Below are 25,211 nucleotides of genomic sequence, written 5' to 3'. Positions count from 1 at the left end.
CCTCGGACTTCTGAATTTGTTCGATACTCATATCAATGATCTGAATGGCGGTGTGGTGGAGTTGAATGTTTAGCCCGATTTCCAGCACCGGCAGATTTTTATTTTTGATTCACAGGAAGGAAAAGGCAAGCTTGCTGAGCCAGGAGAGAGTTGGCAGGCAGACAACGAAGTGGGAAAAAATGAGCTGATCCAACTCTGCTCCGTGGGGACTCGGAGAAGAGCTCTGGCTCAGCCAGCACTCAGGAAGACAACACACACTCACGCTGGAAGAACCCGGCAAATCAGAAACTGGAGAAAATCCGCAGACGCTGGAAATCCAAGCAGCGCACGCTAACGCCGGAGTGACACGACAAGTCAGGACTGGCAGCATCCATCAAGGGTGGGGGCACCCACCACCCAGGACATGCCACTATCAGTGAAGACCCCCACTCAACAGCTTCTTCCCCTCCACCAAAAACATCCGAATTGACAAACCCAGACTTTCCTTCCTTTTTCTGTTCTCTTTTTGTACATATTTCACAACAGACGCCAGTGATATTAAACCTGATTTTGATCAGGAAGATGAAAACGATAAGACAGTCGGTTCTCAGTTTATGAGGCAACGATTGACACTGCCGAGCTAAGAGAGTTGTGGTGAGGAGGCTGTGCCTGCCCCTGAACATTATTAAACTACACAGAGGAGCAGGAGATGGCAGAATTCGGAACCTGCAGCTACAAACAATCTGCCGGACGATCTCTGCGGCCCGAGTGGTATCCGTGGGAGGAGAGGAGCTGTCGAAACCCCGCATCGAGGCACAGATGCTGCCCGCCCTGCCGAGTTCCAGCAGACCGCTCGTCGCTCCGTGATGGCATTGTCGGAGATTGCCGGAGGCAGCGTGCTGAGCAACAGAGTTCTGGAGGGACTCGGCAGGCCAGGCAGGAATAAACAGTAAAGGCTTCAGGCTGAGAGCCTTCGTCAGGACTGGAAAGGAAGGGGGGGGAGAGGAATAAGGAGGTTGAGGTGAGGAGAGTGAAAGCTGGCTGGTGATTGGTGAAGAGACACACTCACACACACAATGCTGGAGGAACTCAGCAGGCCAGGCAGGAATATACAGTAAAGGTTTCAGGCTGAGAGCCTTCGTCAGGACTGGAAAGGAAGGGGGGGGAGAGGAATAAGGAGGTTGAGGTGAGGAGAGTGAAAGCTGGCTGGTGATTGGTGAAGCAACACACTCACACACACACACAAACAATGCTGGAGGGACTCAGCAGGAATAAACAGTAAAGGTTTCAGGCTGAGAGCCTTCGTCAGGACTGGAAAGGAAGGGGGGGGGGAGAAGAATAAGGAGGTTGAGGTGAGGGGAGTGAAAGCTGGCTGGTGATTGGTGAAGCAGCACACTCACACACACAATGCTGGAGGAACTCTGCAGGCCAGGCAGCATCTGCGGGAAAAAAGTACAGTCGACGTTTTGAGCCGAGACCCTTCGGCAGGACAGTTAGTGATAGGTAAATCTGGGTGGGGGGAAGGAGGGCTGGTGGGGAACTGGGGTGGGGGTGGATGAAGTGAGAAGCTGGGACGTGATAGGTGGAAAGGCCTGAAGAAGAAGGAACCTGATAGGAGAGGACGGTGGACCAGGGAGGAAAGGGAAGGAGAAGGGCACCAGAGGGAGATGATGGGTGAGGAGAAGGGGTAAGAGGGAAACCGGCACAGGAAATGGAAGAGGAGAAGGGAGGAAGGGAGGGAGGATCCTCAGTGACGGCTTCAGCCGTGCCAGAGTACCTATAAGTGAGCTGACAAATGAAGTTGAGATTTTAACAGGCAAGGGTGTGTAAAGAAAACAGGACAAGCGTTCATGTTCATAATAAGAGGCCGGGCAAGTCTCGCTATCAGTCTTGACTTTATCAGCCTCTTAGTTGTAACAAAGAGGAAGGAACAAGCTGAGCAAAGTGCTAAGGAGAGGTTTGTTAATGTGAAAATGCTGACAGGCAAGGCTTACTACACCACGTGGGCCGTCACCTAAGTGTCGACAATTAAAGAGAAGCATTTCAAATCCCAGCTTGCTGCTTAATGAATCGGGTATTAATAGTTCGCCTGACCCTATCTCGAGCTAATAATTCAATTCTTTGAAGACATTTTGGTGCCACGGGGTTTTAAATGCTTTGGACAGTTACGGCTGTCATTACTTTTGCCGTCGGCCTGTCCTGGAGGGAAGGAGGTCAGAGGATTGTGTACGTGTGAACGGGTGGGGAGATGGGACAGACAAATGGGCACGCAGTGTCCTGCGTTGCTTTGCCGAGCTTCCCGGGCGTGCTATGTTGGCGCCGGAACGCACATCAGCTTTCGCAGGCGACACGTTTCATCGAATGCTTCATCTACATGTCATAAACAAAATCAGTCTGTTTACAGGGAGGCTGTTAATAATGGGCGACAGAACTTTAGCTCAAACACGTCCCTCTTGAGTTAAGTGAGGCAGAGTCCGACCTAATATTAAAAACAGCCGCAGAGCCCGCATTCCCCAGTCAGACAAGCTAATTAAACACAAACACTATAATTGGAGAACAATTACTATCAGGGCTAATATCATGGAGGGCATTTGCAAAGGTCTTACTGGCCAATGCAATCTCCTGGATGTCCAAACAAAAGGATTTGGGCAATGTGGCCCGGTAGCGTAGTGGTTAGCGCGACGGTTTACAGAGTAAGCGACCTGGGTTCAATTCCCGCCCCTGCCCGTGACTGGGTATGTTTCCACTGGGTGCTCTGGTCTCCCACAGTCTAAAGACCTAATGTGCCTGACTGCTTGCATCAATTAAGATGTGCAGAGAGTTGTGGATGTCCCCACCATCGGTCGTTTGTAAGGAGTTCGTACGTTCTCCCCGAGACCGTCAGCGATCTGGGTTCAATCCCCATTTGTACGTTCTCCCCGTGACCGTCAGCGATCTGGGTTCAATCCCATTGTTTGTGAGGAGTCTGTATGTTCTCCCGTGACCGTCAGCGATCTGGGTTCAATCCCCCTGTTTGTACGTTCTCCCCGTGACCGTCAGCGATCTGGGTTCAATCCCCCTGTTTGTACGTTCTCCCCGTGACCATCAGCGATCTGGGTTCAATCCCCGTTTGTACGTTCTCCCCGAGACCGTCAGCGATCTGGGTTCAATCCCATTGTTTGTGAGGAGTCTGTATGTTCTCCCCGTGACCGTCAGCGATCTGGGTTCAATCCCCGTTTGTACGTTCTCCCCGTGACCGTCAGCGATCTGGGTTCAATCCCATTGTTTGTACGTTCTCCCCGAGACCGTCAGCGATCTGGGTTCAATCCCATTGTTTGTGAGGAGTCTGTATGTTCTCCCCGAGATCGTCAGTGATCTGGGTTCAATCCCATTGTTTGTGAGGAGTCTGTATGTTCTCCCGTGACCGTCAGCGATCTGGGTTCAATCCCATTGTTTGTGAGGAGTCTGTATGTTCTCCCCGTGACCGTCAGCGATCTGGGTTCAATCCCCGTTTGTACGTTCTCCCCGTGACCGTCAGCGATCTGGGTTCAATCCCATTGTTTGTGAGGAGTCTGTATGTTCTCCCGTGACCGTCAGCGATCTGGGTTCAATCCCATTGTTTGTGAGGAGTCTGTATGTTCTCCCCGTGACCGTCAGCGATCTGGGTTCAATCCCCGTTTGTACGTTCTCCCCGTGACCGTCAGCGATCTGGGTTCAATCCCATTGTTTGTGAGGAGTCTGTATGTTCTCCCGTGACCGTCAGCGATCTGGGTTCAATCCCATTGTTTGTGAGGAGTCTGTATGTTCTCCCGTGACCGTCAGCGATCTGGGTTCAATCCCATTGTTTGTGAGGAGTCTGTATGTTCTCCCGTGACCGTCAGCGATCTGGGTTCAATCCCATTGTTTGTGAGGAGTCTGTATGTTCTCCCCGTGACCGTCAGCGATCTGGGTTCAATCCCCGTTTGTACGTTCTCCCCGTGACCGTCAGCGATCTGGGTTCAATCCCATTGTTTGTGAGGAGTCTGTATGTTCTCCCGTGACCGTCAGCGATCTGGGTTCAATCCCATTGTTTGTGAGGAGTCTGTATGTTCTCCCCGTGACCGTCAGCGATCTGGGTTCAATCCCCGTTTGTACGTTCTCCCCGTGACCGTCAGCGATCTGGGTTCAATCCCATTGTTTGTGAGGAGTCTGTATGTTCTCCCGTGACCGTCAGCGATCTGGGTTCAATCCCATTGTTTGTGAGGAGTCTGTATGTTCTCCCCGTGACCGTCAGCGATCTGGGTTCAATCCCCGTTTGTACGTTCTCCCCGTGACCGTCAGCGATCTGGGTTCAATCCCATTGTTTGTGAGGAGTCTGTATGTTCTCCCCGTGACCGTCAGCGATCTGGGTTCAATCCCCGTTTGTACGTTCTCCCCGTGACCGTCAGCGATCTGGGTTCAATCCCATTGTTTGTACGTTCTCCCCGTGACCGTCAGCGATCTGGGTTCAATCCCCCTGTTTGTACGTTCTCCCCGTGACCATCAGCGATCTGGGTTCAATCCCCCTGTTTGTACGTTCTCCCCGTGACCGTCAGCGATCTGGGTTCAATCCCATTGTTTGTGAGGAGTCTGTATGTTCTCCCCGTGACCGTCAGTGATCTGGGTTCAATCCCATTGTTTGTGAGGAGTCTGTATGTTCTCCCGTGACCGTCAGCGATCTGGGTTCAATCCCATTGTTTGTGAGGAGTCTGTATGTTCTCCCGTGACCGTCAGCGATCTGGGTTCAATCCCATTGTTTGTGAGGAGTCTGTATGTTCTCCCGTGACTGTATGAGGTCCCTCCACTTCTGTGGTTCCTCCCAGATTCGAAAGGTACATGGCTGGGGTTAAGTTGGGGCCACGCATGGCGACAGTTGTGGGCTGCTCAGTGTAATCCCCACTCACTTGATTTGACACAAACCGTGCACTTTGTTGTATGTTTCAATAATTCGATACACGTGTGACAAATACGCCAAAAGCTGAGCACTAAAATGGATGTTAGACCAAAAGACATAGGAGCAAAATGAGGCCATTTGGCCCCTCGAGTCTGCTCTGCCATTTCATCATGGCTGATCCATTTCCCCCTCGGCCCCCAATCTCCTGCCTTCCCCCCTGTAACCTTTCACTCCCTGACCTTATCAAAAATCTTAAACGCACACAGTGACCTGGCCTCTGCTGACAATTAATTCCATGGATTCACCACCCTCTGGCTTAAAGAAATTGCTCCTCATCTCCGTTTTAAATGAGGCTGTATCCTCTGGTCCTAGATTCCCCCACTACTGGAAATGTTCTCTCCACGTCCACTCTATCCGGGCCTTTCAACATTCGACGTCCAGCGAGACTCTCCTCATCTTTCAAATGAATTAGAAAAGAAGCTTTGCTTTTTATTGTTCCAATTCTGTGCTTTCTTGTAAGAAAAAATGGGTAATTATGTTTATGTTGTTTTCCCTGTGAATGCTGCTTTTGTCACGTTAGATTTTTATTGCACCTATGAACACAAGTGCTTGTGGATATGACAGTAAACTCAACTTTGACCTTATAACAGAGGAACAAGAAGCAGTTTGCGACAGTTTTTTAACTCTGTGGCCACTTTATTAGGTGTGCATCTGCTTTTTAATGCAAATATCTAATCAGCCAATCACGTGGCAGCATCTCAATGCATAAAAGCACGCAGACATGCCAGATACGATAGGATAGGTACATGGAGCTTAGACAAATGGGGGCTATGCGCTAGGGAAATTCTAGGCAGTTTCTAGAATGGGTTACATGGTCAGCACAACATTGTAATGTGCTGCAGATTTCTATGTTCGAGAGGTTCAGTTGTTGCTCAGGCCAAAAGCAGAACGGGGAAGAAATGTGATCTACGTGACTTTGACCGTGATTATTGGTGCCAGAAGGGGTGGCTTGAGTATCTCAGAAACGACTGATCTCCTGGGAGTTTCACACTCACGACAGTCTCTCGAGTTTACAGAGAGTGGTGCGAGAGACAAAAAACATCCGGTTAAGCGGCTGTTCTGTGGGCGAAAGCGCCTCGTTAACGGGAGAGGTCAGGGGAGAGCGGCCAGACTGGTTCAAGGTGACAGGAAAGTGACAGTAACTCTAATAACCACACGTTACAACAGCAGGGCACAGAAGAGATCACCTCTGAGCTCAGAACATGTCAAACCTTGGACGGGCTACACGAACAGAAGACCTGGACTTACAATCAGTGGCCACTTTATTAGGTACAGATTGGCCACTGTGTAGATCTAGTGGAGGCTCTCAGCCCTGTCAGCTGTCAGTCAGTACGATTTGGGGCTAGGATTTCAGACGTGGAGAAAGACGGGAGATTTGGAGGAGTTAGTGGTTAGGTAAGTATTTCTATAGAAGGACTGAGCATCTTATGCACAGCAAAGGGAAGGTAAACAGCTCTGGCTTCAAATGAATCACCATCTGCTGGTTCCAGGATTACCAGAGACCTTTAGGCACCCAGAGTTCACACTGCTGCCACTTGACCTTCACGGGTGCACTATAATTATCTCCCGGAGATAAACCGTTCTCCTGTCTCGATTTCTCTTCCCTCGCTGCACCTTGTTTGATCTCTGTTTTAGCCGAGTCACCATCGTCAATTCGACTTTGCCCTCGTCTCCTGAATGTATCCTCGCTGTCTTGAATTGGTGTGTGGCCCTCTCCTACAGGCCAGCACCATTCTCAATGTCCTGCCTGCTGTTTCTAATAGTTACAGCCCTCGGTCAGACAGCACTGGGAGCACTGGCACCCTTATCTAAGGGCATTGCAGAGGGTTCAGGAGGTTCACGAGAATGATGCTGTGACTGAAAGGGTTACGTTTGATGGCTCTGGGCCTGCATTCGCTGGAGTTTATAAGAATGAGAGGTGTTCTCGTTGAAACCCATCGATTAATGAAATAGAATGGATGCGGAGAAGATGCTTCCTATAGCGGGGTAGTCTACGCCCAGAGGGCACAGACTCAGAATACAGGGAGGCCCGGTTAGAGCAGAGATGAGGAGGAATTTCTTTAGCCAGAGGGTGGTGAATCTGTGGAATTCATTGCCATAGGTGGCTGTGGAGGCCAAGTCATTAGGTATGTTTAAAGCGGAGTTTGATAGGCACTGAATTAGTCAGGGGCGTCAAACGCTACAGGGAGAATGGGGTCGACAGGGAGAATAAATCAGCCATGATCAAATGATGGAGCAGACTCGAAGGGCCGAATGGTCTCATTCCAATCCGAAACCTTATGGCCTTGAAAAACCAAAGCCTGGGCATTTCAAACCTATTGGATTACCTGATGTTTCTCCTCTCACCACTGGGCTCGGTACATAATTAGTAAGGTTATGGGGAGGGTTAATGAATTATGCACATGCAATGGTGGTGCCAGAATTGTGGTGATATTCGCGGGCTCCCCCAGCACGTCCTCTCACCCTGTGTTTTTGATTTTTCAATGTACTTTTGACAAATAAAGCTAATCTTTAGACTCGACAGGCTGAGCAGCTTCTAAGAAGAGGATATGAAAATATATTTTTAAAAATGATAGAAGTTAACATGAAGCTGCAATCCTACCGCTGATGGTGGGTGCTTGCTGTCTGACCTTTACACGATGGGAGCATTTTGGAATTTCCATTGGCTATACCATTTTCCCTCTCAGTCCCAATCTCCTGCCTTCTCCCCGTATCCCTTCATGTCGTACAAGAACCTATCAATCTCTGCCTTAAATATGCATAATGACTTGGCCTCACAGATTCACCACTGAAATTCCTCCTCATCCCTGTTCTAAAAGACTGCCCTCCATTCTCAGGCTGTGTCCTCCAGTCTTAGACTCTCCCATCATAGGAAACATTTTCTAAACTTCCACTCTATCAAGGCTTTTCACCATTTGATAGGTTTCTTTTGAATTCCAGTGAATACCGGCCAAGAGCCATCAGACACTCTTATATGAGAAGCCGTTCAATCCTGGAATCATTTTCCTGAGCCTCCTTTGAACCGTCTCCAGATTCAGCACATCCTTTCTAAGGACCCCAAACCTGCTCACAACACTCCGAGTGAGGCCTCACCAGGGCTTTATAACGGCTCAACATCACATCCTTGCTCTTATATTCTAGTCCTCTTGAAATGAATGCTAACATTGCATTTGCCTTCCGCACCACAGGCTCAGCCTGCAAACTGACCTTTAGAGAATCCTACACAAGGACTTCAAAGTCCCTTTGCACCTCAGATTTTTGCACCACACACTTTCTGTGTATTCCATCTGCCATTTCTTTGCCCATTCTCCTAACTTGTCTATGTTCTTCTGTAGCCTCTCTACTTCCTCAAAACTACCCGTCCCTCCACCTACCTTCATATCATCTGTAAACCTAGCAACCTTCCGTCCTCCAAATCATTGACATATAACGCAGAAAGAATAGGTCCCAACATAGACCCCCGTGGAACAGCACTAGACAGCAGAGAGGCTCCCTTTATTCCCACTCTTTGCCTCCTGCTCTATCCATGCTAGAACCTTTCCTGTAATACCATGGGCTCGTAGCTTCTTAAGCACCCTCATGTGTGGCACCTTGTCAAGGGCCTTCTGAAAATCCAACATCAGCCAGTTTTCCTTAGTCTACCTGGCTTGTTATTTCTTCAAAGAATTCCATCCAACAGGTTTTTCAGGCGAGATTTTCCCTTGAGGAAACCATGCTGACCACAGTCTATTTTATTGTGTGTCTCCAAGTACCCCGAAACCTCATCCTTAATAATCAACTCCAACATCTTCCCAACCATTACCTGGCCAATAGTTTCCTCTCTTCCTTCTTGAAGAGTGGAGTTCCATTTGTAATTTTCCAGTTATGCCAGACTGTAGTGACTCTTCAAAGATCATTAAGGGGCTCGGAAACCTCCAGAGGAGGGAGATAAAAGGCACTTGAGGAACTGAATCCTCTCCATTCTATCGTCCAGTCACCAGCTGCGGAACGGAAAGGAACCGTCAGCAAAAAGCACGAGGCGACTCACCTGCCAGCCGTTGGAGATCTTCTGGTTGAAGATGCCGAACTCGTAGCGGATTCCGTAGCCGTAGGCGGCCAGCCCCAAGGTGGCCATGGAGTCCAGAAAGCAGGCTGCACGGGGGGTAGAAGCAAGAGGTCAGGCAAGTCAGGGTCTGCGACAGAGGAACACCAGTCCGCAAGTTAATGTCAGGCTACCGCGCGACGGTACCTGATCGGAAAGCACTGGGACGTCGCAAGGTCATGCCTGGCACTTTGGAAATGCAGAACACTCATTTCTTTTGAGTGGTACTGGGTGACGGTTCTGAAAGGGCACACTGAGTAACTGGACAATGGTAACTGCAATACTCCCTATCCCACTTGGGAGGGAACGAATGTTAACACGAGGTAGTCCGCAGGTGCTGGTCACACACTCAAAATTCTCGAGGAGCGCAGCAGGTCAGGCAGAGACCTTTCAGTAGTCCTGATGAAGGGTCTCGGCCCAAAACGTTGACTCTTCCCTCCTCTCCGTAGCTGCTGGCCTTACCTGCTGAGCTCCTCCAGCATTTTGTGTGTGTCAAGGGGGAGTGAACGTGGTAAGATCACAGCAAGAGGACAGAATCATGTTTACTGTCTCTGACATATAGTACGTCGTGAAATATGCTGTCTTGAGGCAGTAGGACAGTGCACTGCCTATACAATATACGATAAGATTATCATAAGATCCAGATCAGAATCAGGTTTAATATCACTGGCATATATTGTGAAATTTGTTAACTTTGCAGCAGCAGTGCAATACAATACATGATAATATAGAAAAAACACAATTACAGTAAGTGTATATAATAACTAGTTAAATTAAATAAGAAGTACAAATACAGAAATTTTAAAAAGCAGTGAGGTAGTGTTCATGGGTTCAGTGTCCGTTCGGAAATTGGATGGCAGAGGGGGAGAAGCTGTTGCTGAATTGCTAAGTGTGTGCCTTCAGGCTCCTGTACCTCCTCCCTCATGGTGACAATGAGAAGAGGGCATGTCCTGGGTGGTGGGGGTCCTGAATGACAGACGCTGCCTTTTTAAGACACCGCTCCTTGAAGATGTCCTGGATACGACGGAGACTGGCGCCCGTGATGGAGCTGACTGAGTTTACAACTCTCTGCAGCTTATTTCGATCCTGTGCAGTAGCCCACCCCACCCTCACAGCAGACAGCGATGCAGCCAGCCAGAATGTTCTCCATGGTACATCTGTAGAAACTTACGAGTATTTTTGGTAACGTGCCAAATCCCTTCAGACTCCGAATGAAATATGGCCACTGTTGTGCCTTCTTTGTAGCTGCATCAACACGTTGGACCCAGGTTAGGTCCTTAGGGATGATGACACCCAGATATAGATATAAAAAAAACTTAATTAAATAGGCCAAAAGAGCAAAAATAGTGAGGTAGTGTTCATGGGTTCAATGTCCATTCAGAAATCGGATGGCAGAGGGGAAGAAGCTGTTCCTAAAACATTGAGCATGGGTCTTCAGGCTCCTGTACCTCCTTCCTGATGGTGGCAATGACAACAGGGCAGGAGAACTGGTCAGCCATATCCCCCACGAACAGTGACAGGTCAGAAGTCGGAGGGGGTGATACTAGAGGCAATTCGTTCCCTCACGGGTTGAGGTGTCTGAGGTTCACCTCAGCACGGTGACGGGACAGGGATTTCACAGCCACACAGAGCAGTCCGAGAGCCCGTAGCAAGAAGTGGCACGGCGGGGAGGGCAGACGCCTGTGTTTAGCTCTCTGCCGATTCAGCGTTTCGGGACGGCCCTCAGCCACGTCTCCCTCCCGCTACCCTGACACACAGCCAGAGGGGCGACCGTTCCCACTGCAATGGGACAGCCGCCTGAAATCCCTGATCGGCATCGGCCGAGCCTCCCCTGCACCCCACCGTCCGCAGGGATCCTCGATTTACCACTTGCTTTGCAAGGGGAATGGACGCACCTCGCACTGGGCTTGGGACCTGCAGGCTGTACGGGAACCAGAAAATAAAGGAGGCGAAATGAAAAGTGACAACGCCAGCCTGCTCAGCAGCAGTGATGAGAGACCCCCGCCATCACAGAAAGGTGCCGGGGATCCCTCTCACCCTGCTCACGGACCGTCTGTCCCACTGCCATCTGCATCCACACCATGACCAGCAAAACGTTACCTTCCCCAAGCAGTGAGGTAGATTCGCAACTCCCATCCACCAACCCACCCCACCACCAGTACCTTATCATTTGCTGTACGGACACTCCCGCGTCTATACATAGATTAAATGTACGTACACATTGTACGTACATACAATTAATCCATGTATGTAAGCTACCATATATATTATTTATGATAGTTAGTTAGTTACTGCCAGTTAACCTGTTGGCGTTTAGGGCAGCAACGATGTCCTCCATCTCTGTCTGTCTATCGCGCCCCAGGTGTGGTTCCGGGACCTCATGTCTGCCTCTGTGGTACGGAGCCAAGTTGCCTTGATCTTGGTGCTGTTCAGGGTGTCTTCATCGTGCGAGGAGCTTCCTCTCAGTTTCCACTCCTGTCAGCCACCCAGGTCCCGGGCGGAGACTCGGGAATACCGTCACACTCGGATGTAGAAGGATTCTCCATCGCTGTTTCCGTAACGGTCTTGTCTGACCAGTCCGGGTTGTTGGCCCTGAACCTGGACCACTCTTAGTCTGACCTCTGCCCTCTGACCCTACCATGAGCCAAAGCACAAAGCCCTGACTCCAGCCAAGATAGCTCTCCGGGTCATCGAGGCATGCAAACCTCCAAACCCCACGGCGAGGTTGTGATCCTCTTGGAGGTGTACAGAATATAATGTTTCTTTATCTTATTGTGTTTTTTTGTGCTGCAGTGGATCCACAGTAACAATCATCTCCTTCTCATTTGCACTTTTGTACTGAAAATGACACCTTGAATCCTCACCTGCCAACCTGCCCAGACCTCCGTTTCCAAGTCCAGCATCTTCCTCGATATCTTCTAGTTCTTCCATGTCCAACCCAAGCTAGAAAGAGAGAGAAAAAGAACAAGGAATCAACCAGCAGCCATTTCTTAGGTGCCACCATCAGATACACTGGTCTGGAGGACGAAGCCAAATGCACAGGGTCATGGTGTGTTGTATGACACCGTGGGGACCCGGTCTACTCTTAATCTGACCTTAACTACCCCTTGCCTTTGCCCGGTTGGAGAAATACCCCTTGTTCCACCCATTGTCCAGTCCTGCTTTCTCCTCTACCTCGGCCAACCTCTTTTCCCAGTTCTGAGGAGCTGACTGAACGGTTTCTCTTTCCACAGATGCTGCCTGGCCTGCTGATCCTTTCCCCCACCCTCAGCGTTTTCCCGGTTTTTAACTTCAGAATTCCAGCAGATTTTTCCCCTTTGATCTTCGGCCCCGTTTACTCCCCCAGGCTGACAGAAAAGAAGTTGTGTCGCTGGTCTGAAAACCTGTCATCGGACACAGGACATACCAGCACAAGCCCTTCAGCCCACTTCTAACTTACTCTAAGATCAATCTAACCCTTCCCTCCTACGTAGCCCTCCATTTGTCTCTCATCTACGTGCCATTTAAGAGTCTCTTAAATGCCCTTATTGTATCTGCCTCTATCATCACCCCTGGCAGGACATTCCGCACATTCACCACTATCTGCGTGAAACCCTACCTCTGACAACCCCCATACTTTTCTCCAAATACCTAAAACCCCTTAAAGACAGTAGCAGCAATTGAACCCTGGTCGTTGGCACTGTAATAGCCTTACGCTAGCTACTGACTACCGGTAACTGTTTGATTTTGGATCTTCATTGAAGAATAAATGGTTTACATCCACCTCCAAGTTCAAAGTAAGTTTATTATCAAAGTACGTATATGCCACTGTTGTAATGTGAATGAAGTCACTGGAGGGAGACTGAGACTAGTGGTTTTATTCAACAAAATGAGACCTTCTTGGAGGAAGAGGCCTCCTGACCCAACGTTGCATGACAGTTTCAATACGCAAAAGATCGAAGGTGACAGCAGGACAGTTCTATAGTTGCCATGTATCTACAATGCTTCCTTGGAATTACATGTAGTTTTCAAACCCCAACCTCCTTCTTCACACCCACTCCAGACACCCAAAATTAATGTTCATCAGCATTGTCCAGTTTGCAACCAACTCCAGGGCTGCGTTTTAAATTCCATCTGCAATCCACGTTCCAATCTAAAGAATGGCAACCCAGTGCTTGTTATACGCCCTAACAGTCACCATATACTACCCTCACAGGCATTCACAATAGAACAAAGAAATTATGTCCCCTTGTAGAAGCATTTTCACCTGTCAATGCTTTGTCTTGCTCATCGTCTTTACATTGGAGAGACACGATCACATTGTTTGGGAGCTTTGCAGTGTAACATTCTTTGTGAGGGGAACTGGCCTCAACTGTGTGACCTTTACTGTACTACACATCTTCCCACACAATGGGGATGGCCAGGACGGCTGCATAGCATCCGGCTTCAATTCCCACCGGAGTTTGCAAGCTGACACACACAAAGTACTGGAGGAGCTCAGCGGAAAACAGTGACCTGTCGCTGTTTCGGGCCGAGACCCTTCCTCGGGATTGGAAAGGAAGAGAAGTCAGCGTCGGAAGGTGGGGGGGGGGGGGGGGAAGACGTACAAGGTGGTAGGTGAAACCGGGAGAGGGGGCGGTGGCGAAGTAAAGAGCTGGGAATGCAAGGAGCTCGTACGTTCTCCCTCCGGGTGCTCCCATTCCAAAGGTTAGGGAGCTGTGGGCAGGCGATGTGGCAGAATCCTCGCGGCAGTGACTTGATGCAAAAGATGCATTCCGTCGCACGTTTGTGACAGATGAGGCTAACCTGTAACCGCAGAGAAGGGGGGAGTTGCGGGCAGAAGACAGGGGAATGAGGGACGCCGGGACTTCACTGAAGATTCAGAGTGAGTGGATAGGTGCAAGTGGGGTAGGACTGGAACTAAAGGTCATTCGTTAAGGGCAAAAGCCAGAATATTTAAGAGGAAACTTCTTCACTGAGGGGGTGAAATGAGCTGCCAGCAGAAGTGATGGATACAGGTTCAAATGCAGCATTTGGAGAAGTATATGGATAGGAGGGGTATGGAGGACTATGGTCCGTGTGAGACCAGGCTGAATAACAGTTCGGCACAGACTAGATGGGCCAAAGGGCTTTGGAGCTCTGTGACTATTAAAATGGAGGGAGCCTAGAGTTAAAATGGAGGGAGCCTAGAGTTAAAATGGAGGACATCTTGACTGAAGGGGCGTTCCTTTAGATCCCCAGTAAGCATAACGTTACCTCAAGGCCTTGTGGCTTTTTAGGAGGTCTGTAATGAGAGATGCTCCCGGGGCAGCTGCGTCCCATTCCCGACCAGTCAGTCAGACTTCTAAATGTCAGCGGTATCTGCACAGCAGACCAGCGGCCAAACTCGCCCGGCTCAATGTATCATGCAACGGTTTAAATCCTGTCCAGCCCTTACCCACCAGTGTCAGCAATGGCAGCTCTGGGCACCGAGATGGGTGGAAGGGGGTGTGGGCCTTCCACCTTGAGTGGGCTAGAGGAAGAAGAGAGGGCAGCCCCTGCCCTATCTTCGTATTTTTTCAAACAGACACCCCTCCTTCCCCGACCCATTCCTCAACACCACAAACAACATGTAAGCCAGCAGCTGTCTGTGAGGGGGGGCAGAGGAGAGAGGGAGGGGGGGAGAGGGAGGGAAGAGAGAGAGGGGGAGAGGGGAGGGGGAAGAGGGAGGGGAAGAGAGAGAGAGGGGAGGGAGAGGGGAAGAGAAAAAGGGGAGGGAGGGGGAGGGGGAAGAGAGAGGGGCTGGGTGGGTGGTTGTAGAGAGAAAGGGGCTGGGTGGGGAGAGGGAGAAGCAGACCTTTGCAGTTTCGACAGGCTCCCATCTGTCTGCTTGAAGGGTCACACCAGATACACACTGGGGAACACTTAGACGAGTATGGGTCAAATAAGGGCTCAGTGGACTATATTACAGCAAGGATGAACTGGGCTGATGAGGACCTGCTTCCAGACTGTAATGCTCTACGAAAACAGCTGTTCTTCGCCAAGTGATAGGAGCGAGTCAGGTGTGTCCTGATAATAGTCTGGTAGTTCCCTATCCCTCAGCGTTTAAAGCCACTTTAGCTTCCAGACCCCAATAGCCGCTCAGTATACCGGGCCTCCGCGGCTCCACAGGTCCGGAAAGCCAAGTGTCCTTTCGAGGGACACTCGGACTGCAGCAAGTGGGGGGAGAGTGACAAAACAAATGTGGCAATTGGTGTTGGAGATTGAGGGGAGGTGCAATGGAGGTATAGATGGGGCAAATGCAAGCAGGCTTTTTCCACTGAGGTTGGGTGGGATTGGGACAAGGAGTCAACAGGTCACAGGTGAAAGGGAACCCGAGGGGAAACTTCTTCACTCAGCAGGATGGAGCGAGTGTGGATTGGGATGTGGTGAGTGGGGGTTCAGTTTCAAAATTTAAAGTGCATAGATGGAGTAGTATAGTCTGGGACAGTAGGTACAGACCAGATGGGTCGAAGGACCTGTTTGACTCTTAAAATGGAGGGAGCCAAAGGGTTAACATGGAGGACGCGTTGACGGAAGGGACGTGCCCTCGGTGCCTGGGTAAGCTGAGCATTATCTCAAGGCTTTGCAGTGTGTTACGGAGTGAGACCTAGTCCATACGGGTACCATGCCAGAGAAAGTAGGGCAGAACTGCACTTCCAGCAGTCTAGTCATAATCTGCAGTGTCATTATGGATGTTTTAGAGACCCGTTTTAAACCAGGATTTGCAGTTTTAAAAAATATATCAGATATTGTGATTGGAGGAATTTCTTTAGCCAGAGGCTGGTGAATCTGTGGAATTCATTGCCACAGACGGACGTGGAGGCCAAATCCTTTGATATACTCAAGCTACTTGGGCAAACTATCAGTAAGATTCTGCAGATTCGGGAAATTCTGTTCATTTTATTTATTAGGATACAATCAGCATGGATGAACTGCGCTGAAGGGTTTGATCCGGTACCGTGAAGCTGTAAAGATAATTAGTTTTATCCAATTAAGGGACTCTGACTGAAATGTCGTCTGTACTTTTCCCCATAGATGCTTCCTGGCCTGCTGGGTTCCTCCAGGATTCTGCGTTGCTCAGATTTCCAGCATCTGCAGATTTTCCCTCACTAGTTTTATCCAGGCAGTCTGGAGAGGACATTTTCAATAATGGGAGAGTCCAGGACCTCAGAATAGAAGGATGTCCCTTCAGAACAGAGACGAGGAGGAATTTCTTTAGCCAGAGGCTGGTGAATCTGTGGAATTCATTGCCACAGACAGACGTGGAGGCCAAATCCTTTGATATATCTAGAGCAGACGTTGACAGGTTCCTGATCGGTCAGGATGTCAAAAGTTATGGGGAGAAGGCAGGAGAGTGGGGTGGATAAATCAGCCATGATGGAGTGGCAGAGCATTCTCGACGGGCTGAATGGCCTACAAGATGGCGGTGCACTCTGTCACAGTGGCCACTCCAGCTCCAACCAATGGTGTAATTGTCCGTCCTTTGTGTCTTTCTTATCATTACAGGGGCCTGCTGGACATTAAGAACACCAAGCCCACCTCACTCAGCGAGCTGTTGGATAGCAGGCAAGCTCCTCCACTCGGGCAGATCGCGTACCGCATCATCGCCCAGGGGAGGGGGCATCGGAAGTGGCTCGCGTGGAAACAGAACGGGTATTTGCACGAGGCCGAAAGCGAAATCCGGCGGGCCAGCTCTTCCATCGATACTGCTTTCAGAAGGTCGATCACCAGGAAATAAGCTAGATTTCCCGAGCCTGGGACTGAGCCGGTGTGAGACGAAGGACTGTGTGCAGTTATCCTCAGGGAAACGTGGCTCCAGGACGCTGCCCCTTAAAAGGCCGTCTCTCATCCTTTTACGCCAGGTTTGACTCACGCAACCTGCCTTAATGACCGCCGTCCAGTGGCACGGACGTCAACAAGAATGAAGTGCTTTGAGTGGCCGGGTTACGCATCACATTAATGCCCACCGGTGTCCAGTTCGCTCATCGCTCAAATCGGTTCGCCGATGAAGCCAGAGTCTCTTCTCTCTGCTTATCAGCTCTACGTTTCATCATCCCTCGGAAGCTGGTGGGTAAGCCTTCTTCATTGGGCCTCAACACCTCCCTCTGTAACTGGGTCCTGGACTTCTTGACAGTCGGTCCATGTTGGCAGAGACATCTCTATCTCCGTCACACCAAGCACCAGTGCACCCCCTCCACCACCCCAGGGCTGCTGTTCACCTGCTGACACCCGGCTGCCCTGCTCGATCCGGTTTGAACCAAACCAAGTAGCCTGCCTCATCAACGACGAGGAGGAGACGGCGGAGCGGCTGGTAGAATTGTGCGAGCACAACAGCTTGAGTCGTAACAAGGACACGACCGAAGAGGTGACTGTGGACTTTAGGACGGTGTAGGCTAACCTCTCCTCACTACACGTGAACGGCTCCTCCGTGGAGACTCAGGAGCACCAAGTATTCTAGGGACACACACAACAGGCGATCTCGCCTGGTTCCTCTTTGGTCAACAAAGCACAGGAGTGTCTCCACTTCCTGAGGAGACTGGGGCGAGCCCCACCATTCCAACCATCACCGAGAGTTCGTGAGCAGCTGAGAGGACCACTGGGGTCTCCCCTCCACCCATTAGATCGTTAGCTGGAGCTCTGCGTACACACGGCCCTTATCATTGTCAATGGTCTCTCCCACCCGCCCAACGATCTCTGACACCCCTACCATCAAGCAGGAGGCCCCGTTAGCATTAGGACAAGGACTGCTAGGAGGTGGGACAGTTTTTAGCCCAGGCTGTGAGACGACTGTGGACCCTGCGTCCACCCGGGTCTCATCGCGTATGAAGTGCCAGTGGCATTGTACTGTTTACTTTTTAAAGTAAATCCACTTCATTACTTACTCAGAGTCATCCGCATGTGTTGTGAAGTTTGCCGTCTTAGTGGCAACAGTAACGCCGAATAATCGAAGAAATACTGAGAATTAGGTCGTCCTCACGGGTTCAACGTCCATTTAGGAATTGGACGGCAGAGTGGAAGAAGCTGATCCTGAATCGTTAATCGTTGAGTGTGTGCCTATAGGCTCCTGTACCTGCTCCCTGATGGTAACAATGAGAACAAGATGATGGGGGTCCTTAATGATGGACACCACCTTTTTGAGGCATCGCTCCTTGAAGATGTCCTGGATACGATGGAGGCTAGTGCCCGTGATGGAGCTGACTGAGTTTACAACCCTCTGCAGCTTATTTCGGTCCTGTGCAGTAACCCCCACCCTCACAGTTGGCGGTGAAGCAGCCAGTTAGAATGTTCTCCACGGTACATCTATATATATTTGCAAGTGTCTTCTCAAACTCCTCACTAAATACAGCTACTGCCGTGCCTTGTTTGTGACTACATTGATATGTTGGGCCCAGGATCGATCCTCAGAGATACTGACACCCAGGAACTTAAAGTTGCTCACTCTCTCCACTTCTGACCCCCCTCTGATGACTGGAGTGTATTCCCTCGTCTCACCCCCTCTGAACCCCACGTTCGACTCTTTGGTCTAACAGACGTTGAGTACAAGGCTGTTGCTGCGACACCACTCCACCAGCTGGTACATCTCACTCCTGTACGCCCTCGCGTCTCCATCTGAGATCCTGACAACAATAGCTGTGCCGTCAGCAAATTTATAGATGCCTGGCCACACAGTCGTGGGCATAGAGAGAGTAGAGCAGTGGGCTAAGTGAACATCACTGGGGTGCGCCAGTGTTGACTGTCAGCGAGGTGGAGATGATATTTCTGATTCACACGGACTGGGGTAATATTACGCTGACGTGTTGCATTGGAGTTATACGCATTGTGTTGTGAACACTGGTCTGGAGGAACATTGTTTTGTTCGGCAGTTTACACGTGAAGGACTGAATGACTGAACGTGAATTTGAACACTTATGGTCCAAACTCCACATCTGCAATGTAAAATGCACCAACACCAGGGCCGATGAACAACTGACTCATCACGTCCCTCATTTTCTGGAACTGGCAGATGGGTGCAGATATATTCTCGTTTGCTACTTGTTTCTAGCCACGAATGCACGGGATCAGGAAGACCTCGAGAGGGTTGTGAACTCATCGTGGGCACTAACCTTCCCGCCATCGAGGTTGTCTTCAAAAGGCGGTATCCATCACAAAGGACTGTCACTGCCCCTCTTCTCATTGCCCCTGCCAGCGAGAAAGGTACAGCAGCCCGACGGTACACACTCAGCGTTTTCAGAACAGCCTCTTAGGAGCAGAATCAGGCCATTCTGCCCATAGAATCTGCTGCCCCGTTCCATCATGGCTGATTCATTTCCCTTTTCAGCCAATTCTCCTGGCTTCTCCGCGTAATCTAATCCAGAACCACTTTAATTTTATCCAATGACTCAGCATCCACAGCTGTCGGCAGCAATGACTCACCGCCCGCTGGCTGAAGAAATTGATCCTCATCTCTGTTCTAAAAGGATGTCCTATTCTATTCCTATTCCCCCACTACTGCAAACATCCTCTCCACATCCACGCTATCCAGGCCTTTCAATATTCGATAGGTTTCAGTGAGATCCCCCCCCCCCCCCCCCATCCATGCCAGCCACGGTTGCCTCATCCTCCCTATAAAATGCTTCTTCCTTGGGATGAACTGATCCAGTGTCTTTCTAATTGCCCCCAGAAACTCGGCCATTGCTGTTCTGCCATCATCCCTGCTAGTGTCCCCTTCCAATCAACTTTGGCCATATGCATCTGTGTTACCTTTACTCCACTGTGACATTGATTTGAGCCTCTCTCTGCTAAACTATAAACAGAATTCTATCATATTATGATCACTGCTTACCTTAATCTCACTAATCAAAACTGGTTTATTACACAACACAAAATCCAGAATTGCCTGTTTGCTAGTGGGCTAGGCCATAAGCTACTCAAAATTGCTATCTTGTAGGCATTCTACAATTTTCTTCTCTTGGGATCCAGCAGATTTTCCCAATCTACCTGTGTACTGAAATCCCCCACCACGATCGTAACATTGCCTTTTTCATATGCCTTTGTAGCCCACATCCTGGCTACTGTTCGGAGGCCTGTACAGAACTTCCCTCTGGGTTTCTTTACTCTTGTAGTTCTGAACATAAGACCGTAAGAAATAGGAGCAGGAGTCGGCCATCTGGCCCGTCGAGCCTGCTCCACCATTCAATGGATGATCTGGCCATGGACTCATCTCCACCTACCTGCCTTTTCCCCATCACCCTTCATTCCCCTACTCTGCAAAACTCTATCCAACCTATTTACAGAGGAAGCCACCACTGCTTCACTGGGCAGAGAATTCCACAGATTCACCACTCTCAGGGTAAAGCAGTTCCTCCTCATCTCCGTCCCGAATCTTGAAGCTATGTCCCCTAGTTCAACGCAAAAGGATGCTCCATCTCCTGATTCTACAGTATGTCACTTCTTTCCAAGGACTTGATTTGTTTACCCCACCCCCTCCACCCGCCTGCCTGACCTTTGTACGCCAAACTCCCAGCCAACTTCTTTCAGTCATGACTTAGTGATGCCCACGTCATACCTGCCAATTTCTCAACGCACTCAAGATATACCTGACATCATATACTGTGTGCATCCAAATATAACACTTTCAATCCTGGATTAGTCATTGGGTCATTGAAAAGTACAGCACAGAAACAGGCCATTCAGCCCATCTAACCTTCGCTGAACCATTTAAACTACCCGCTCGTTCCGCCCTCTCACCACTCACCGAGTGAAGTTTCCCCTCATGTTCCCCTTGATCTTTTCACCTTTCACCCTTAACCCATGAACTCCAGTTGTAGTCCCACCCAACCTCAGTGCATCTACCCTATCTATATCCATCATAATTTTGGATACTTCTTTCAAATCTCCCCTCAATCTTGTACATTCTAAGGAATAAAGTCCTAACCTATTCGATCTTTCCTTATAACTAAGGTCTGGCAACATCCCTGCGGATTTTCTCTGTACTCTTTCAACCTTATTCACTGTAGGCGGGTGACCAAGTTAGGAATTCACCACCCTTCTTGTTGCTTCAAGTAAAATTTTCATCCCTTTCTAAACTGTTAGTTTATTCTTTATTCTGGAAACTTCCCCCGCACTCTCTTCCCCTTTTACTTTATTCATATTTCCCCAAACTCTTGCTCCTTGGCCCCCCCTCCCCCCGCTTACTTTAAAGCCCCATCCACAGCCCTGGTTAGATGACTCGCCAGGATACACTGATGAACTGCGAGTGTCGACGACAGCCCGGTGGGGGCGGGTGCGCTGGCAGATGACGAGCCCCTGCCCCTCCGCAAACTCTGCAGCTAAAAGTAATTTTACTGGGGCATCGATCTCTGATTGTTTTTTTTTTAAATCTCTTGTTTACTGAGGTACAGAACAGAAAAGGCCCTCTCGGCCCTCCGAGCTGGGCCGCCCAGCAATCCCCTGACTAAGTTAACAAATTTCACATCACGTGCTGGTGATAATAAACCTGATTCTGCTCTGATCGTAGGCTGTTCACGATTTACAATGGCCGGTTAACCTGCCAACTGGTGTGTCTTTGGACTGTACAGGAGGGAACAGGAGCCCACAGAGAAAACTCAAGCGGTGACAGGGAGAACGGACAAACTCCTGACTGGCAGCGTTGGGAATTGCCCAGGAGAACATACAAACTCCTGACAGGCAGCGATGGGAATTGCCCAGGGAGAACGGACAGACTCCTGACAGGCAGTGACGGGAATTGCCCAGGGAGAACGGACAAACTCCTGACAGGCAGCGATGGGAATTGCCCAGGGAGAACGTACAAACTCTTGACAGGCAGCGATGGGAATTGCCCAGGGAGAATGGACAAACTCCTGACAGGCAGCGTTGGGAATTGCCTGGGGAGAACAGACAGACTCCTGACAGGCAGCGATGGGAATTGCCTGGGGAGAACGGACAAACTCCTGACAGGCAGCGTTGGGAATTGCACGGGGAGAACGGACAAACTCCTGACAGGCAGCGTTGGGAATTGCACGGGAGAACGGACAAACTCCTGACAGGCAGCGTTGGGAATTGCCTGGGGAGAACAGACAGACTCCTGACAGGCAGCGATGGGAATTGCCTGGGGAGAACGGACAAACTCCTGACAGGCAGCGTTGGGAATTGCACGGGGAGAACGGACAAACTCCTGACAGGCAGCGTTGGGAATTGCACGGGAGAACGGACAAACTCCTGACAGGCAGCGTTGGGAATTGCCTGGGGAGAACGGACAAACTCCTGACAGGCAGCGTTGGGAATTGCCTGGGGAGAACAGACAAACTCCTGACAGGCAGCGATGGGAATTGCCCAGGGAGAATGGACAAACTCCTGACAGGCAGCGACGGGAATTGCCCGGGGAGAACGGACAAACTCCTGACAGGCAGCGATGGGAATTGCCCAGGGAGAACGGACAAACTCCTGACAGGCAGCGTTGGGAATTGCCCGGGAAGAACGGACAGACTCCTGACAGGCAGCGATGGGAATTGCCCAGGGAGAACGGACAAACTCCTGACAGGCAGCGACGGGAATTGCCCAGGGAGAACGGACAAACTCCTGACAGGCAGCGTTGGGAATTGCCTGGGGAGAACGGACAAACTCCTGACAGGCAGCGTTGGGAATTGCCTGGGGAGAACGGACAAACTCCTGACAGGCTGCATTGGGAATTGCCTGGGGAGAATGGACAAACTCCTGACAGGCAGCGTTGGGAATTGCCTGGGGAGAACGGACAAACTCCTGACAGGCAGCGACGGGAATTGCCCGGGGAGAACGTACAAACTCCTGACAGGCAGTGACGGGAATTGCCTGGGGAGAACGGACAAACTCCTGACAGGCAGCAACGGAAATTGCCTGGGGAGAACGGACAAACTCCTGACAGGCAGTGACGGGAATTGCCCAGGGAGAACGTACAAACTCCTGACAGGCAGCGACGGAAATTGCCTGGGGAGAACGGACAGACTCCTGACAGGCAGTGACGGGAATTGCCCAGGGAGAACGTACAAACTCCTGACAGGCAGCGACGGAAATTGCCTGGGGAGAACGTACAAACTCCTGACAGGCAGTGACGGGAATTGCCCAGGGAGAACGGACAAACTCCTGACAGGCAGCGACGGGAATTGCCTGGGGAGAACGTACAAACTCCTGACAGGCAGCGACGGGAATTGCCTGGGGAGAACGGACAAACTCCTGACAGGCAGCGTGGGGAATTGCCTGGGAGTATGGACAAACTCCTGACAGGCAGCGACAGGAATTGCCTGGGGAGAACGGACAAACTCCTGACAGGCAGCGTGGGGAATTGCCTGGGAGAATGGACAAACTCCTGACAGGCAGCGACGGGAATTGCCTGGGGAGAACGGACAAACTCCTGACTGGCAGCGATGGGAATTGATGCTGGCGCTGTAAGGCATTGTGCTGACCACGACGCTACCGAGCCAATTGTAAAGTAATCCCCTGAAAGAACAAGAATAACTCCAAGGGTTCCGAGAGATTCTGGAAACCTAAAGCAACGCACAGAGATAATGCTGGGGGATCTCAGCAGGTCAGGTAGCAAAAATGGTAGGGAGTAAACTGTCGACGTTTCGGGCCGAGACCCTCCAATGACCTTGCCCTGCGCTGCCCGCGCAAACACTGTCCCTCTCACTGAAGCAGAGTTCTCATCAACGGCCTCTTACCTGATAGATGGCTTCATCGCAGGCACTCTGTAGCCCAAGGTTCACCATGGTGTTCTGCAGTGTACGGCCGATGTAAAACTCCAGCGACAGGTAGTAGATACGCTGAGAGGGAGAGAGATCAAACATTAATAAAGAATTAATAATTGTTAAAGAATTACACTGCCAGAACACATTTATATTACCCCAATATGCAAGTTAGGTTCTCCAGCATAACGCAGGTGGTGCTTAGAAAAGTGAGGGAGATGTTGAGGCTGACCTCAGGTTAGGAACACCTCACTTATGGACGCCCGCAGTTTACACAGAGCAAGCTCCCATAACATTATTCAGACAGTAAGAACTCAAGATATAGGACCATACAACCCATCGAGTTTGCTCCATTATTTCATCATGGCCGATCCATTTTTGCTCCAACCCCATTCTCCTGCCTTCATCCCCATAAGCATCCATGCCCTGACTAATCCAGGGCCTCTCATCCTCCACAGCTGCCTTTGGCAATGAATTCCCAAGATTCCCCATCCTTTGGCTACAGAAATCCCTCCTCATATCTGTTCCAAATGGATGGTCTGAGGCTGTGCCCTCTGATCCGAGACTCCTCCACGATAGGAAACATCTTTCATACATCGATTTTACTAGGCTTTTCAATATTCAATAGGTTTCAATGAGATGCCCTCTCATTCTTATAAACTGCAGTGAGTATGGGCCCAGAGCCATCAAATGCACCTCATAATTAACCCTTTTATTCTTGGAATCATTCTCATGAACTTCCTCTGGACCCCCTCCAATGCCAGAACATCCTTTCTTAGATAGTGGGCAAAACTGCTCACGATACTCCAGGTGAGGTCTCACCAGGGCTTTATAAAGTCTCAACACTTCATCCTTGCTTTTATATTCCAGTCCTCTTGAAATGAATGCTAACCTTTCATTTGTCTTCCCTTCATTTCGTTTGTCAAGTTGACCTCTGGGCAATCCTGCACGAGTCCCTCTGCAACTCCTGATTCTGGAACTTTCTCCCCGTTTAGGGAACAGTCTATGCTTTTGTCCCTTCTACCAAAGTGCATGACCATACACTGTATTCCATTTGCCACTTCTTTGCCCATTCTCCTAATCTGACTAAATCCTCCTGCAGCCTCCCTGCTTCCTCAACCAACCTTCATATCAGCTGCACAGCCAGCCACAAAGCCATTAATTCCGCCAAACTAATCACTGACACAGCGTTAAAAAGAAGCAGTCCCAACACCAACCCCTGCAGAATACCACTGGGAACCGGCAGTCAACGAGAAAGACGCCCTTTATTCCCACTCTTTGCCCCCTGCCAATCAGCCAACCCTCTATCCATGCTGGTATCTTGTTAAGCACATGCGGCACCTTGTCAAAGGCCTTCTGAGAATTCAACGACACAACATCTCCTTTGTCTATCTCCTCCTGTATCTCGATTCTCCTTTGTCTATCCTGCTTGTTAGTTCCTCAAAGAATTCCAACAGATTTGACAGGTAAGATCTTCCCTTAAAGGAAACCATCCTGACTTTAG

The 25,211-nt window shown here is 50.1% G+C and overlaps 1 protein-coding gene across 1 annotated transcript in view; it reads right to left on the bottom strand.

Moving 5' to 3' along the window:
* Positions 1 to 25,211, bottom strand: part of LOC132383700 (glycogen phosphorylase, muscle form-like) — a 111,054-nt gene that overhangs the window by 58,765 nt on the left and 27,078 nt on the right. The window contains exons 2-4 of the mRNA XM_059954890.1: positions 23,684 to 23,785; positions 11,876 to 11,954; positions 8,958 to 9,061 (exon numbers count right to left, since the gene is read on the bottom strand). Coding sequence (XP_059810873.1) covers positions 8,958 to 9,061; positions 11,876 to 11,954; positions 23,684 to 23,785 — 285 coding nt within the window. The remainder of the gene's footprint in view (positions 1 to 8,957; positions 9,062 to 11,875; positions 11,955 to 23,683; positions 23,786 to 25,211) is intronic.

Source organism: Hypanus sabinus, chromosome 31, assembly GCF_030144855.1.
Source record: "Hypanus sabinus isolate sHypSab1 chromosome 31, sHypSab1.hap1, whole genome shotgun sequence".
NCBI lineage: Eukaryota > Metazoa > Chordata > Chondrichthyes > Myliobatiformes > Dasyatidae > Hypanus > Hypanus sabinus.
This window is presented reverse-complemented; position numbering and strand designations above follow the sequence as displayed.